General features: G+C 33.7%; 3 protein-coding genes across 4 annotated transcripts; 2 read left to right on the plus strand and 1 right to left on the minus strand.

Moving 5' to 3' along the window:
• Positions 1-1133: 1133 nt before the first annotated feature.
• Positions 1134-5296, plus strand: LOC123889594 (tubulin gamma-1 chain). Its single transcript, XM_045938996.1, has 11 exons — positions 1134-1542; positions 2033-2345; positions 2470-2870; positions 3141-3194; positions 3270-3374; positions 3941-4015; positions 4118-4162; positions 4336-4464; positions 4589-4693; positions 4770-4847; positions 5103-5296. Exons 1-10 carry the CDS (start codon positions 1414-1416, stop codon positions 4836-4838), a joined length of 1425 nt encoding a protein of 474 aa, XP_045794952.1. The 5' UTR covers positions 1134-1413; the 3' UTR covers positions 4839-4847; positions 5103-5296.
• Positions 5297-7065: 1769 nt separating this feature from the next.
• Positions 7066-11316, plus strand: LOC123889596 (N-terminal acetyltransferase B complex catalytic subunit NAA20). The gene is made up of 7 exons (XM_045939000.1): positions 7066-7207; positions 7300-7389; positions 7467-7557; positions 8492-8624; positions 8932-9001; positions 10915-10975; positions 11075-11316. Exons 2-7 carry the CDS (start codon positions 7312-7314, stop codon positions 11164-11166), a joined length of 525 nt encoding a protein of 174 aa, XP_045794956.1. The 5' UTR covers positions 7066-7207; positions 7300-7311; the 3' UTR covers positions 11167-11316.
• A 650-nt stretch (positions 11317-11966) lies between these two features.
• On the minus strand, positions 11967-15635 carry LOC123889595 (mitochondrial carrier protein MTM1). Of its 2 annotated transcripts, XM_045938998.1 has the most exons (10): positions 15462-15635; positions 15301-15378; positions 15131-15214; positions 14711-14770; positions 14389-14559; positions 13888-13984; positions 13642-13733; positions 13405-13554; positions 12601-12659; positions 11967-12454 (listed from the first exon to the last, which is right to left on the minus strand). In XM_045938998.1, the coding sequence occupies exons 1-10, from the start codon at positions 15576-15578 to the stop codon at positions 12319-12321; spliced, it is 1044 nt and encodes a 347-aa protein (XP_045794954.1). In that variant the 5' UTR covers positions 15579-15635; the 3' UTR covers positions 11967-12318. The 2 variants fall into 2 exon arrangements, with proteins under 2 accessions (XP_045794954.1, XP_045794955.1); XM_045938999.1 differs by lacking the exon at positions 15462-15635 and having other exon boundaries at positions 14711-14786.
• Between the last annotated feature and the right edge of the window lie 871 nt (positions 15636-16506).

Genomic DNA, 16506 nt, shown 5'->3' on the forward strand with positions numbered 1-16506 from the left:
CATTGAAATTTTAACAAAAAAGGTATAATGTTTTTTTGACTAAAAAAAGGTTTAATGTTAATAGGTTAAAATTGTTATTTTTAAAATATAACAGCAAAAATTGCCGAATTTTAAAACATAGGAGGTAAAAGTGCATTTTAGCAAAAAAAAAATAAAAAATTATTTGATTATTTGGGTCGGTAAAAATGTTACCAATTAAAGTTTTTAGCAATTTCTGTTAGAGAGGTAAGAGGTTCAATTCAATAGGTAGGGAAATTTTGTTTTGTGGTATACAAAAAACACACACACAGATATATATATATATATATATATATATATAGAGTTTAATTGCTCGAGTTTTGTGGGACTCAAATGTGACAAACTCTCTCTAAAAATTTTAACGCTGATACATAGCAAAAAAATAAAATAAAATAAAAAACAAATCTATGATGTATTGGTTAAGCTAGAAAAGACATGTGTCACCTTATATAAACGTTATTCAGCTGGACGGTGTTTAATTTTAAATCGGTAATGGGTCAAGTGAATGAAATTATTGTCCTCCGGTGAATTATGGGACAACTTTCTGTCCTCTACAAAGTTATCTAAAATAACAAAATAATCTCTTATCGATCAAATATCGTGCAACACAAAATTTGTTAAATAACTCATATATTTGACATGTGTGTTTCAGTCTTGTCTTTTAATGTTTTGTCCGGTACTTATATTTTGCGGACCTTAGAAAAACATATGGGTGTTGCTAACGAGTGTCATCGGGACACTCTTTAAGCACTCCATTTAAAGAATTTTTTTTATTAAAAAATTAAACATTACAATTTCCAATGCGTTGATTTTACCATTCCCATAAAAATTCTATAAAAAAACTCACTACTTCCTCCGGTCCCTTATATAAGAAAACTTTTGCTTTTTAAATTTATGAAATGATTGATGTATCTGGTCATTTTTTAGATCAAATACATCAACGATTGAATCTAGAAAACAAAAATTTTCTTATACTAAAAATCGAAAAGAGTATTTAATTAATCACTTAAAAGAGCCGAGACACTCGTTAGCGTTTGCCATAAAAAATATTTGACCAATAAAAAAATTGTTTACGGGAGTAAGAGGAAAAGGGTATTAATGTCAGAAAAAAGAAAGACATTGCAATTTGGCGGTTGAAAAGTAGAGAGTGGTGGTGATGAATGATTAGCGAGTGTGAGTGAGTGAGTGAGTGAGTGAGTGAGTGAGTGTAAGTTAAGCGTCAACAACTCTAAACAAAGAAAAGCATCGATTTTCCTTTTCCCTAATAATATTCCATTTCCATTGTTATTGTTATTGTTATTATTATTTGTGAGTGTTTTAGTTCTTCTTTTTTTCAAAAAGCGTGTTCCCTCTTCGCGACGAAACCCTAATTCTTCTTCTTCCGATTAACAAAAAATGCCTCGAGAGATAATCACTCTTCAGGTTGGACAATGCGGGAATCAGATCGGTATGGAATTCTGGAAGCAGCTCTGTCTTGAACATGGCATCAGCAAAGACGGCATCCTCGAAGATTTCGCCACTCAGGTCCACCTCTTTCTCTCTTTCTCTCAACAACATGTTAGATTAGATACTAGTTTTAACTAGTACTAAATTAGTAGAAATTAACTAGTAACTTTTCTATTATTATACAATGTGTGCTGTGTGATTACTGAATGTTAGTTCTTTATTTTGAAATGGTCAATGTTGGTGGTTGGTTTGTTAGATTAAGTGTATGTTTGGTTCTGCAGTGAGGAAAATTGATTTTAAGTGAATTGATTCCGACTAAAATTGAGTTGAATGTAAAGTGATTTATGTTGAGATAAATTCATGTAAAAGTGAGCTTAAGAAAAAATTTGAGTGTAAAAATCAATTATAGAATCATCAGCTACAATTTCTAGCTTCAAGTAAAATCAATTTTGAAGGCATAACCAATTCTACTTTTAGAGAAACCAAATGTACACTATTTTTTCCTCAAGGCTCCAACTCAAGTTTGTTAGATTGATATTTGCATTTTTTTGGTAAAAAAATGGCGCAGGGAGGAGATAGGAAAGATGTTTTCTTTTATCAAGCTGATGATCAACATTATATACCGCGTGCTCTATTGATTGACTTGGAGCCGAGAGTTATTAATGGAATTCAAAATAGCGACTACCGGAACCTCTACAATCATGAGAATATCTTTGTCTCTGATCATGGTGGTGGTGCAGGAAACAATTGGGCTAGTGGATACCATCAGGGAAAGAATGTTGAAGAAGACATAATGGACATGATTGACAGAGAAGCAGATGGTAGTGACAGTCTTGAGGGTTTTGTTCTATGTCATTCAATTGCTGGAGGAACAGGATCAGGTTTCATTCTTCTTTCTTTACATAATATTTATCCTTTGAACTTCCTGTATTCAAGATGAAAAACCTTGGAGATTGCTCAAATATTTTCACCTGTGTTTTTAATTTTGTTTTGCAAATTTTGCAGGTATGGGGTCGTATCTCTTGGAGACTCTGAATGACCGATACAGCAAGAAATTGGTTCAGACATACAGTGTATTTCCTAACCAAATGGAGACAAGTGATGTGGTGGTCCAACCATACAATTCACTTTTGACACTCAAGCGACTGACTCTTAATGCTGATTGTGTTGTGGTTCTCGACAATACTGCACTAAATAGAATTGCTGTTGAACGACTTCATTTATCAAATCCAACATTTGCTCAAACAAATTCGTTAGTTTCTACTGTGATGTCTGCCAGCACAACCACTCTTCGTTATCCAGGATACATGAATAATGATTTAGTTGGTCTTCTTGCCTCTTTGATTCCTACACCAAGATGCCATTTTCTAATGACAGGATATACGCCTTTAACAGTGGAACGTCAGGTGAGATCTTTTTGTCCTTTTCCCCTTAAAATGATGTTTAGAGCATTAAGATTTTTCATATTTTTTTTGTCCTGTGAAGATTTCTGTTGTTTTGTTGAACTTGAACAATCTACAGTGAAACTTCTAATTTTCCCCTCCCACTCTCTATGTCTCATTTTATAATTCTTTTCCATAATATAATTGAGATATGCTTGTTGTCCTGCAAAAATGTGCTTTATTCTATTACACTTTCAGGAAAACATCTAAAAATTTGATTGTATTTCTTTGCAGGCTAATGTAATTCGTAAGACCACTGTGCTTGATGTCATGAGAAGACTTCTGCAGGTACAATGACTGCTTAAACAGTTAATCTTCAAATTGAATGACTATGTGATCCATTGACATTTCTATTCTTCACAGGCAAAGAATATTATGGTCTCTTCTTATGCAAGGACCAAAGATGCTAGCCAAGCAAAATATATATCAATTCTGAATATCATCCAAGGAGAGGTTGACCCAACCCAGGTAATGACAATAATTACAAAGCATCGATGATGCTTATGAAGTTTACCATTTGTTAATTGAAACTGAGTTATAAAAGCTTACTTATCATCCTTTTGTTAACTGCTCATTTGGTTTTGCATTGATTTTATTAGAAAGGCGCCTTCTTAATAATTAATATTGCTCATCAGCTGCTACTAATTTTCCTGTGTGAAGCACCGATTTCCTTCTATTTAACATTAGATCTTTTGCTTCTGCTGTAACATAAAAGGAATTTTATACTCATGTTAAACAATAACAACCAAGCCTTATCCCACTAAATGGAGTCAACCACATGGACCAAACGACACCACAATGCTCTATCGTATACCATATTTCTCTCCAACTCATGTCAAAACCTTGAAAAGATATAATTAATCTTCAATTGATGTTGGTGGAGCTTTCCTAGTCTTTCTCTAATATATCTACACATAATTTCAGTTGTGTTGCAGCTTGCCTAGATTGACTTGTGATAGTATCATGTATGATGTATCTAATATGCAAATATTTTAACCTTGCTAAACTGATTTTATGGTTCTCTATGGATTTAGGTTCATGAAAGTTTGCAGAGGATACGTGAAAGAAAGCTAGTTAACTTTATTGAGTGGGGTCCTGCAAGTATTCAGGTCTGTGATCTGTGGCAAATCCATTTAAAGTTACTGCAGCTGATTCCTTTTCTCTGTTTCATATTTATTTTTCTGACAATCTCATCTTGTTTTTTCTGGTAGGTTGCTCTATCCAGGAAATCACCATATGTTCAAACTGCACACAGGGTAGGACTGTATATTGTTTTTCTTTCCGTCTTAGTTTTTATGATTATCTTGTCTTTTTGCATTGCATCTGATTGCACTGGAGATAGTTTAACATATCTTTTTAGGAATGGCTATTATTCCGAGTTTGGATAACCAAGAGTTAGTAATAACCTGTGAGCTACTGTGTTTATTAGGTCAGTGGGCTTATGTTGGCTAGTCATACTAGCATCCGTCACCTTTTCAGTAAATGTCTGAGCCAGTATGATAAGTTGAGAAGGAAACAAGCCTTTTTAGACAACTACCGGAAGTTCCCAATGTTTGCTGTAAGTGATCCAACTTTGTATCAATCTTTTCGGCACTGCTGATGCATCTGTTCTGTACTTGGCTGGTAGCATTGCCATTAAATACTTGTCATTTCATCTGATGTCACCAATAACAATTGGACAGGATAATGACCTCTCAGAGTTTGATGAATCGCGGGAGATAATTGAGAACTTGGTTGATGAATATAAGGCCTGTGAATCCCCAGATTATATCAAATGGGGAATGGAGGTAGATGCTCCACAACCTTACTTCTAATTTTTAGTTTATCTGGCATACTGCTAATTTATATTTTTTCTTTGTATAGGATCCGAATAATATGATGACAGGAGAAGGCAATGCTGCAGGATCACTGGATCCAAAATCAGTAGTGTGATGAAACCAAGTAAGCTATTATTATTAGGCCATAATTATATTTTCTTTGAGCTTTAGATTTGATTTTACTTTGTTCCCCAAGCAATATAAATAAAAGATGAAATATGAACGCTAAATGTGGTTAGCGCGATCCTATCAGTAGTTTCAATCAGTCAGAAACTATTAGTTTGGTTTCCTTCTAGGACTGTTCCATGTGAATGTAATGCTTGATGTCTATAACATCCTTATGAAACATTAATGTCTAACATTCTTGTGTACTTAACAGGCAGGTGACAAGCAACAAGGGAGGGGAGGGGTTGTGTCAGAACTAATCATGAGAACTTTTTATTTTTTTGGATGGTTTTTTGTGGTGTGTTAACTTAGATTTGTATTGTTTGTTTATGATTTGGACATCCATCGTAGTACAGAATTCCACTGTATTTATTCGTTTTCAGCAATGTATATGTTGGTTATTGGTCATTGCAATGTTGATATTCTGCCAAAGATCTCAAAACTGATGAATAGAGTGTTTGGTTTAGCTTTTGCAATGGTAGACGCACGTCTATATGCCTTTTCCACTGTGAATTTGTGAAGCCACAAATCCTAGATTTTAGTAGCCGCGCGTCTACTAGAAATTCTGCATATTGAAATACCGTAAATACTGAATCTTAAAATGACAACCGTTGCTAGATTTCTTTCGAGCGATCAATTCTTCTAAACACATTCTAAATATTACTACTAAACAAATATAGTTTAAACACAATTGTAAATAGCCAAAATAGTCTATGTATATTTTTTTTTTTACAATGGTGTTCAGGATCGAACTCAAGACTTCTAGCATACTAGTCAAACTCCTCAATGCTAAACCAAATATAGTTGCTTAAATAGTCTCTAGATTTTTGTCTTGACAAAAACAATCTTAACCTGTCTCGTAAAATAGTCTTATTAATTTTGATAATTAAAAGATTATGACGTTAAATTAACATGTTATATTAGGATTAGGACTATGTTGTTTAGTTAAAAAAAGAATTAGGACTACATTATAAGCTCACTAGAGACTAATTTGTAGATTTTTTTAATATGAATTACTTTTACAAGTGGTCTATCATATACAAGTGTTTAACAAAATATTTAAAGAACATATTTAAAATTTTAACTACAACATATATTTTTTTTAACAAGCATACATTTTTTTTTTTTATAAAACTGAGACAAACTAATCCTTCTTACATCATCTTCAACAAGAACTATGACATACATTATTTAAAAGCTTAAGTTAATAATCATATTTATTTTTATGATTAACATAGTGATTTGTCAAAAAAAAAATGATTTAATTGATTTTGATTTGATGAAAATAAAGATATAGTTTTTGTAGCAAAAATAAAATAAAATGTCTTGCTAACCGGTACCTCCAGGACACTAGGAAGCACCGACACCTCTATGATTAGGTGTGTCGCGGTGTCCGACACGTGTCGGTGTCCGACACTCTTATGACACTCGTCTGACACGTGTCGGATAGCTCATATCGGTGTCGGGAAAAATTCAATTTTTTCTTTAGTTTGACACTCCTTTGATCGGTATCCGACACCTGTAAGACACTCGTATGACACGTGTTGGACAAGTGTCCCAAAAAAAATATTTTTCTTTGCTTATACTCTCCTTAGGCACATATTAGACATATCTACAAGAGTTAAAGATGTGTAGAAACAATAATATTGATCAATTAGGGATTGAAGACATTACATTTTGATTACGATATTTTTAGTTTTTTCGATCGTAGATGGATAAATAAAGGTAAAATACTATCATATCTTGTTTTAAAACTTTTTTTAAAAAATAACTTGCTCAAATTAGATTTACATGTATATATTTTGATTCTCAATTTATATGTTTTATAAATATGTAGCGGTGTCGGTGTCCTATATTTTTTACATTAGCGGTGTCGTGGTGTCCGTGTCGTGTCGCGGTGTCCGTGTCGGAGTCCGTGCTTCATAGCCAGGACACTAGTTAAGGAACCAAAAGAAAAAATAAAATAAAAGTTGTGCATGAAAAACATCAAAATATAGACTTTTGTTGTATTGACTACACTATTTGCAAGTAAAATTTTCTAAATTTGAATTCTTAACAAGTGTCTCGGGACACTATTTAGCATTTGCCATAAAATAAAGATATACTCCCTCTAGACTTATCAACGAAAGTCAAAAACTCAAAATAACATATTAATACGAATATAATTCATATTATTTTATTTTAAAATAATAATATTATAACAGTTGTTAGGATAGCATCGGTCTAAGGTGTGGCACTCCCCTAGTTTGCATATACATCTTCGCCGCCGCGCCGGAGCTTCTTCGCCACCATCTGGTGTTCTCTTTCCCCTCCCTTGGTGAGTTCATCCCTCTCAATTTACCTCTCTGTTTATTTTATTTTTTTTTCTCAATTTCGATTTTCAAACCCTGACATTTTTTGAATGTTTTGAAGGTCCTTTGAAGATGACGACAATACGTAGATTTTGCTGCAACGATCTTCTTCGTTTTACAAATGTCAATCTAGATCATCTCACCGAAACTGTACGATCTTCTTCATTGAACTCTATATAGTGCTTTTCGATTTGTGCGAGTTCTTAAGTTTTGCTTCTTTGTTTCAGTTTAACATGTCCTTCTACATGACCTATCTAGCACGATGGCCTGATTATTTCCACGTTGCCGAAGGCCCCGGCAATCGAATTATGGGTTACAGTAAGTATCTTATTGTTTTGTTTAAATCCAGTTCCACTATTGATTTTCAAAAGGATTGAGTTTTCTCCTTTGCCTAAAATGTTAGGATTAGAGTGGTTTTAGAATACATAGTGAAGAGAATGCACAAAGAGGGACAGAAAATTGGTGAATTTGAAATCGTATTAATATGTGCAATGATTGATTGATACCCTGAGAGAGATTACAGTATTTATACTACTAACCAACATAGGGACATTTGTAATTGTCTGAAACAGTTACGACACGGGAAAATAATCTATTACTAGAGTAGAAATTAGAGTATGACCCTTAGATGGGTGAGACAGATAGCATAAGGTCCAATGACATGCAGTGAATACAATATAGTAGTACTACTAGCATTGGGTGAGAACTAAGAAGTAAAAACATAAGATTCAGTAATGAATGTTGCCTTTGGTAGATTATAAACTTGTTGCAGGATTTGCCGGTTTAAACTTCAGTAAGGTTTAGGATAGACATGAAGCACTTCACAATCAGTGAACTGACCTAGAAAACAAAAAGGGACGTTGTGGATTAGCTTCTAGCTTATGGGATTTCGCAACTGATATAATATTTGGTTTCTGACTTCATTTTTTTTTTCTTTCAAGTTTATATGAATTTATGGAAAAATTGGCTGAGTGAGCTTTTGAAAATAGCTGAGGTTTATATTCACGGCAAGATCATTTCAACTTTTCTTTTCCTATAAGCGCTTATTGAAGTCTTCATCCAAATTAGATCAATGACACTTAAGATGCCTTCTGTTGTTTGCATCTTCTAATGCATGATGCAGTTTATGTTTCTCTTAAATGTTCATATTGTGTGCCAAACTGTGGATTAAGTCGTACGATGTTTAATTTTCTAGTTGTTTGATCTTCATGTTAAAGAATATGGGATATTAACACCAATATCATTAATGTAGTTATGGGTAAAGTAGAGGGGCAAGGAGAATCTTGGCATGGTCATGTAACTGCAGTAACTGTTGCTCCAGAGTATCGCAGGCAACAGTTAGCCAAGAAACTAATGCATCTTCTGGAAGACATCAGTGACAATATGTAAGGCATGCGTATGTTTCATTTGTAATCTTAAGTTTCTGAAACTTCCCCCTTTACCATTTTCATGATTTTTTTTTTTTTAATTTTCTTTTCCCAGTAGCTTTTTGATAAATCGTATCTTCTAGACTTTATGATATGTGATATTTCTCCAATCACTACGAATTTCCATTTTGTTGGTTGCATCAATACTTTCGATTAAAATATGTTAATTTTGGGTTTGGGTTGTGGTGACATTCTGGAATGTGCTACCAGTAGCCTAATCAGTGTATGTGGAGATCTTGATATAAGTTAGAATTGGATTTTGCAGTGACAAAGCCTACTTTGTTGATCTATTTGTGAGAGCATCAAATGCACCAGCCATCAAGATGTATGAAAAGGTAATGATTCTGTACTATTCATTTCCGACTAAACCTTCCCTTGCTTGCAACTTTCTTATGGGTTTATGTACAAGATCGTGTCAAATCAGTTTCTTTGTTAGACATACAGAATGATCAAGGGAGTCTCTTGATCTGTTATTTTTTTCCCTATGCATTCCCTTGTTTTTTGAACTGTTTAGGAGGATTTTGATCTACGTGTTAATTTCTTATGGTCAATAAAACAATATCTGGCTGTTAAAGAAGGAAAGGGTATAATAGACCTTTAATTTCAAGGGAATGCAGCTCCTACGTATACTATCAATTTGTTTTAGATTTTGAGAGGCTTCAAAAGCAGTTCCATCTTTATGCCAAAAAAAGTTGCTTTGATAGGAAGTGCAAACATTGTGTCCGAAAGCGCCATTTCTGTCATGTTACCCTACACCATGAAAGATCTCTAGTTTCATATTCAAGTCAACATGTTAAAGTTCATAAGCAGTTTCGCTAGAGTTTCCACAAAATCTAACTTTTCATCAGAATATGAGAGTATCAAACGAGAACTGGCCCCACCATCTTGGAATATGGTAGCTGCAGCATAGTAGAGAAGTTAAAGCAATTAATCATAGATGCCTTCTGTTTAAAAATTTGGGTATCTGTCCCAATTTATTTCATTTCTTAGCTTATTTCTGCTGGCCAGTTTGTGTGGATTGTATTTGTACACCACAATAAATTGCACATTTTCTCACTATGAGGACTTGTGTCGTGTGTGACTATTGACAATATGAATATTTTCCAAACTAGATTGGTTACTGAACCGGTAAAGAGAGATATTTAGGTTTTTGAGGCCCAACTGGCCATTGGATTGATAAGGTAAAGCAAAATACAAGTGTATAACAACAATAAAAGCCTTTTTACCAATTGGTGGAACCGGTGGCATAATATTAATATTATAGACCTCTTTAACACCAAATCCTTCTAAATGGTTTGACCTGCAGTGTTTTTTAGATAACATTTATAGCTGATCATGGGATATCTTCCGTATGGTCCACCTTCCTTATTAGTGCTTTCACAATTTTTCTTCACACACCTAACCTAAGTTGTGACTCTGCCCTCTTTTTCACATTTTGTTGCTATGTTCTGCTTAACTTTGTCTCTATTTCATTCATTCATAATCTCACTTTATCTTTTGTGTCCACTCATTTATCATAACATTCCCATCTCTGCTATTTAAGCTTAATTTCTAGCTATATAAATATTTAAACTATAAAAATTTAAATACAATATAAATTTGCATACAGGTTACAACTGTACCTAACAAAATGTCAAAATCCATATATGAAACTGATTATAGAAGAAAAAAAATAAAGAAACTTAACAAATGGCACAGTAGTCTTGTGTTGTTTTATGCCTTGAACCTCAAAACATAGGTTTGATTCTTTTTTAAAAAATTATCTTCACTTTTCAGAAGAAGACGTTATATTAATTTGTTGTAAAATGTCTGTTGAGATGAAATTTTGTCTCGATGGATTGGGAGTCTTCTTCCAATTGCAAAACTTAGTCCTTTTAACTGGTAAAATTGTGTTTGGTTCATGTGATTTGGCTAGTTCACGGATAATCCGATCTTACAGGCTGGTTTGGTCTGATTTTCAAAACAATAGACAAAACCAAATTTTCAGATTGGTGGGATTAATTGAATTAGTGATCGGAGGGCTGCTCTCTCCCGCAAACGTAGGGCATATTATATATTTATATTAAAATATAATGTCACTGCAAATTGAATGTTAAGGTTTTTTATTGAGAATTTACAGATTACTTGAATCATAGGATACAGACTTCTATTTGTTTTGTTGGATTGGGATACCTTTTCTTTCATTAGATTAGATTAGGATTTTCTGAGTCTAAAGCTCGAATTGCTAACTAATTATTTTCCTATTTAGCTTGGCTATGTGATTTATCGACGAGTGCTGCGTTATTATTCTGGAGAAGAAGATGGATTGGGTATGGTTCCATGTTTTTGTTTTTAATTCATCTCTTACTCTCTTTAAACAAAGTTCATGTAACTATTTATTTGTTGACGATTATTCCCTTTATTTTCAGATATGAGGAAAGCATTATCTCGTGATGTTGAAAAGAAGTCCATCATCCCTCTTAAAAGGCCTATCACTCCTGATGAATTAGAGTATGACTAAATTGTTGCATGAGGAGCTTATTTTCTGCTTTAAAGAAAATGTATTGATTACTTGTTGTAAGTTATATTTTGTTCTACTGTTAACAAACCTCATTTTGAAATTTTGAAATCGTTCTCACCAGTAATTCTAATTTTGAAAAATTTCTTGTAAGCGTTAAGGAGGGCAAAGTAAATAGCCATGATTTACTTTTAAACTGTAAAAAACGGGGGCGAGGCGCGGCTGCTCCACTCCGCCGCGGTCTCATGAACTGAACTTCATAGCCTTCCCGTGCGAATGGGCACTGTGTTGTGGGTGGCCATTTAGGTGGTGCATTTAATAGTCATCTCTTTTTATCATTTGTCGGACTAATCTGGCAAGTAATCTTTTTATCAGCAAATATTAACTTGTGTAATTTTTATTTCTAGAGTTGATTTCTATATCATTTATTTTACACAACACAACCAAACATACACCAAGTTATTAATACCTATATTTCCTACTATTTAATTATTGTATATTGACCTACTAAGTTTTTTTTTTAAATAAATGTTATCCATATATGTGCAAACTTATTCAAACATAAAAAACGTAAGAGATTCTATTCAAAAATAAAAAAAATAAAAATAAAAAACGTAAGAGATCAATCTAAAACCTATTTAAATCAATTTGTTCATGGTTAGCCACTTGGACATTTTTGACGAAATTAATATCAAATTTGATGGAAAGGACAAATTTATTATAACATCAATAATGAAAAATCAACTTAAAACTTTTTAAACATTAAAAATCGTGTGAATTCCTATTTGTTTTACCAAAATAAATACTGGAAATAACATTTTATCTGCACAAGCTTATAATCTTGCTGTTTTGGAGCCAACTGTCTCAATTCGTATGATGGCACTAACTAACTTTTACTTATAACTTATAAGGTTGTAAATGTAATGATGAAACTTGACACTAGCCTATCCAAAGGGAAACTTGATCATTAGTAGATGCCCATTGGGCCATTGCCAAGTGTTTTGTTGCATCTCGAGTTCCGACTTCTTGCGATGTCAGGAACGTATTCTGAGGCTGAGACTAGTGTCTTTGATGCAATCAATTATTAACCTAACTTTAAACATGGAATTAGAAGACCTCCAGCAAACAGGCTGGATGATGAATGCATAGTATCTTCTATGATGAAGTTGAATGTCTATGATTTAAGGCATACTTGACAACTTCATAAAAGGAGACAACTATGCCAACAGATGGACCAGCACGACCTACACGGGGAGCAACACCGGTAAATAACCCCCTCAATCCTCCATCCCTGTCCCAAGAAAAGTAAAGAGCCCAAAGTCAGTCCAAAATATATGCCCTAAATGACCTCTTAATTTTGCTCAAGAAATAACATGATCTACAAAGCAAGAAATCAAATTATGTCAAATCAATATCAGTTTAAAAATAATGACATACCTCCAAATTTCCAGCAATGTTGTTCTTGTAGTCATCTTTAATGCCCTTTCAGGATCCTTCTGGGAAAATGATAAAGAGACCATTTTTTTAGCGAAAAGGAAGTCACCAACTATGTACTTGGGCAAATTAAGTTAATGTACATGATTCCCCAGATAAAATTTAATGACGACTAATGCAAGAGCAGCGCACCAAAACATATGATGAGTAATGCGAGAGTAAAGCAGCAAAACATTGGGAAAAAGGTATTCCCATTTTAAGAATACTGTCACGCCATGCTCTAAAGTTTAAACTTATGGTAAATTATGGAACTCTGCAAGTTTTGATCTGTATAATTAACCCAGCCTACTACAGTTCAGCAATGCCCAATTCTAACTATATCACACTTCTGCACAATTTTTCATTAAAAATGAAGTAAGATTGTATAAGGCAACTCTGCAAGTTGATTTGTTTAACGAACCATACCTATGAAAGTTTAGCAGTGCATAACATCTTAACTGCATTTATAGTGTGCACAAATTTTCATTCAATTTGAAGCCCAATGACACATGTTAAAGCTAAATATCCCTCCAAATGTTCAAAGTTTGTATTGTTTGTATAACAGCACATTCATGAACAAATATTATGATGTCGGAGGCCTAGCTCCACAGGTTTTAAGGACCAAAACAGAATTAAAGTGTGGGAAATTTGATTTTAGCCAGTGGCTAACATTGCATTTGTTTCGTGACAATTTTGACTTCTCAGCAGGAAATAAGGTGAGTGAAGTGCATGAAAAATTATCACTAAAAGCAAGGTTCAACTTCTAACCTCAATCTGTCGTCGAGTTTTTGCCACATCAAGTGGACATGTGGCAGCAGATGCTAAAGTTCCTGCTACAAAACCAGCAGAAAAATTTGCCCCAAGGATAGTTGTGGCACTTGGTTCTTCACCCACTAGTACAATAATTTTTTTTCTTATCTGCAAACATATCCAAATAAACACATGCACAAAGAAATATCCCAAACAAAATCACTTATTCATTTCACAAATATAATAAAATATTACCGGCTCAAGGGTTGACCAGCAAATTGCAGAGTATGGAACATCCCTAGAAAGCTGTGCTCCAAGCCCCGTCCACCAAAAACGATACCTGTGTACTATTTTAAAAAATTAATCAAAGTATTTACAAATTGAGGCAACCAAAAGAACACAGACATCATACAATGCAACAGAAGTAAACTCAAACTTGTTTTAACTCAGAAGGAAAACACAGAAAGATAAATCAGAGAGAGATGCAAGGAGCACACTTACGGTTTCGAAGAAAACTTGTTCCCTGGTCTGGGTTGATAACTTCAAGCAACGTCTTCCATATACCTGGAGGTTTGTCACCTTGTGTTACTCTAAATGCCTAAGAACATGAGACAAAGTCGGTAGGTTAACCTGGAAAAACCACAGAACAGAACTTTCTATAGAGAAGTGGTTATAAAGAAATCACATTGTTGTATTATCAGTATAGGAAGATCTTCAACTATTTGCTTTTATTTGTGTGTGTGTGTGTAACCGTGTATAGACATTCTTTTTTCTATACAGTCGTATTTTTTTCTTCATGTTTTCAGGTAATAGGAAATATTCTATTTCCTTACTTTTAGGATAGCAATTAATAGAATCTACATACGTTAGTCTATAAATTGTAAATGTATTTGTAGTTTATACAATGCCAATCATATCTTAGAAAGTATCCAGTCAATTTTTTCTCTTCATGTCATGGCAAATTATGCAATGCATCAAAATTTTAACATAGAATTTGTTTACCTGCATGCGAGTCCTTGCAAGTTCTACAGGATAACAAGAAATGCAAGCCAATGACCGTGCAAGCGATCCTGCTACTAATGGAACATAAGGCGTTAAATTTGGAGCATTTTGAGTTGTATACTCCTCCATAAAGTTGCGGAAGATATCGTAACAAGGCATATAAATTCCAACCTATTCACAAACAAACCATTAGTATACTGTATATAACTACATGTGCGATAAACCTACAAAATAGGAGAACGAAAATGAACAGTATCATCATTCCTATAAAGCAAGCCAAAAACAAAAAATGAGAAAATTCAAGACAGAAAAGATAGCTTACACTTGGCATGGCCAATGTCAAACTAGCATTTGTGCCTCTCCACAATCTGGTAAACCCTTCCTGCATAAATTCACACCTGTGATTGTGAACCCTCTTATAGTAAGTAATTGCAAGCCAATATCATAACACATTCAAAAACGCGGCGACACGGTAACTAACTAACTATTTTTTTCATTTGAATTGAACTCAACAACCACAGGGGCACATTAATGAAGTATCTATTCCTACTTGTAAGAAATGTTTTCAACTTACTGATCAACAAAGAAATTGCATAAATTGATAGAATATGTTATAATCTACTCCTTATCACTGATCACTCTACTTCGTAATCTCTGATTCAACTAACTACCAAGCCAATATCGTAACACATTCAAAAACGCGGCGACAGCGACATGGTAACTAACTAACTAACTAACTAACCTGACGAATAACTTTGTAGAGTACATCTAGCGTCCCTTTATATGGTAGTGGCGTAGTTGTGCATTTGATAGAATTGTGTAGCATCTGAAAACAAAAATAGTAACTAAAATATGTTGTGAAAATCTCAAATATAATAATAAGCAAAAATTGAAGAAAGAAACATTACGCACGGTGTTAGTTTGAAAAGATGGCATTCGATGATAAACTTCATGATAGGGAACTCCGGCAGCTTGCGCTTGAAGTCTTGTCTGAAAACAAAGAAACGAAATTGGATGGATGATTTGAACAATTGATGATAGTAGGAAATCGGGAATTAGGGTGGTGGTGGTACCTTGGCGACATCGAGGGGATTAACGATGACGGCGGAAATGAAAGCGGCGCCGGCGGCGGAGAAAGCACGTTCTGGTACGGTTAATTGTGCGTCGGAATTGGAATTTGTTTGTGACATTCCAATTCCAATTCCAATTTGAGACTAGTTTAGAAAATGATTGAACAATTGAAAATTGAAAATGGAGTATATATATATATATAACATAATATTCGTGGCGTGAAATTAAGCGCGGCGCCAAACATCGTGGAATATCCCTTTCCTATTTTAATTTTAATTTTAATTTTAGAAGGACGTTTTTATTTCCTTTCTCCTATTTCACACCGGTATGTATGATGAGAATTTTTTATTTTTATTTTAGGAATAATTTTATTGGTGCTAGATTTTACGAATAATTTTATTGTTTTAAACATTTTATTTTTTAGCTTGCAAATTGGCAAGTATTACCTGTACCAGAAATTGTCAAGTACTAAAAACTAAAAACTCACGCGACTAAAGTTGGAATTTCATGGTGTTTAACTTAATAATTTTGATTTTTCTAGTTATATAAACTATTTTCTCCGGTCTCAAATGTAAGCAACAAAACAAAAAAATTGAAAGTCTCAAATATAAACAAAAATCTACCTCAATTATTATGTACATGCCGTTATTCTAATAATTTTACCCTTAAATTAAAGGATTTAATTGATATGCACCGACGGTGTAAAATAGTTTTACACTGTCAACCAATACCAACCATGTTTTCCGCCACATCACCCCACTTTATCCCACTTTCTTAACATGACATGGCAAAATGATGATTATTTATTGGCTGATCGTGTAAAACTATTTTACACCGTCAGTGCATATCAATTAAACTCTAAATTAAATATTGATTCAACCAATAAATACAATGGTTGAGCTTACATATGAGATTAAAAAGGATACCGTTATTCTAAGAAGGGTATAATTGAAAATGAGGTGTTTTTTCTCCTTAATCGATGCACTTTCTTAAAGGTTTTTTTTTTTTTGCGCTTACCTATGAGACTAGAGGGAATATGTTAGAACA

The sequence above is a fragment of the Trifolium pratense genome, linkage group LG6 (assembly GCF_020283565.1).
Source record: "Trifolium pratense cultivar HEN17-A07 linkage group LG6, ARS_RC_1.1, whole genome shotgun sequence".
Classification (NCBI taxonomy): Eukaryota; Viridiplantae; Streptophyta; class Magnoliopsida; order Fabales; family Fabaceae; genus Trifolium; species Trifolium pratense.

Bases quoted from the DNA above. Each gene is read 5' to 3' on its own strand.
- LOC123889596 (XM_045939000.1), top strand. From the start codon at position 7,312: ATGACGACAATACGTAGATTTTGCTGCAACGATCTTCTTCGTTTTACA. The intron at 7,558-8,491 runs GTAAGTATCTTA...TCATTAATGTAG, and splicing joins CAATCGAATTATGGGTTACA to TTATGGGTAAAGTAGAGGGG. The intron at 9,002-10,914 runs GTAATGATTCTG...TTTCCTATTTAG, and splicing joins CCATCAAGATGTATGAAAAG to CTTGGCTATGTGATTTATCG.
- LOC123889594 (XM_045938996.1), top strand. From the start codon at position 1,414: ATGCCTCGAGAGATAATCACTCTTCAGGTTGGACAATGCGGGAATCAG. The intron at 3,375-3,940 runs GTAATGACAATA...CTATGGATTTAG, and splicing joins GAGAGGTTGACCCAACCCAG to GTTCATGAAAGTTTGCAGAG. The intron at 4,694-4,769 runs GTAGATGCTCCA...TTCTTTGTATAG, and splicing joins ATATCAAATGGGGAATGGAG to GATCCGAATAATATGATGAC.
- LOC123889595 (XM_045938998.1), bottom strand. From the start codon at position 15,578: ATGTCACAAACAAATTCCAATTCCGACGCACAATTAACCGTACCAGAA. The intron at 13,985-14,388 runs GTAAACAAATTC...TCATGTTCTTAG, and splicing joins TTGCAAGGACTCGCATGCAG to GCATTTAGAGTAACACAAGG. The intron at 12,455-12,600 runs GTATGTCATTAT...TTCTTGGGACAG, and splicing joins ACATTGCTGGAAATTTGGAG to GGATGGAGGATTGAGGGGGT.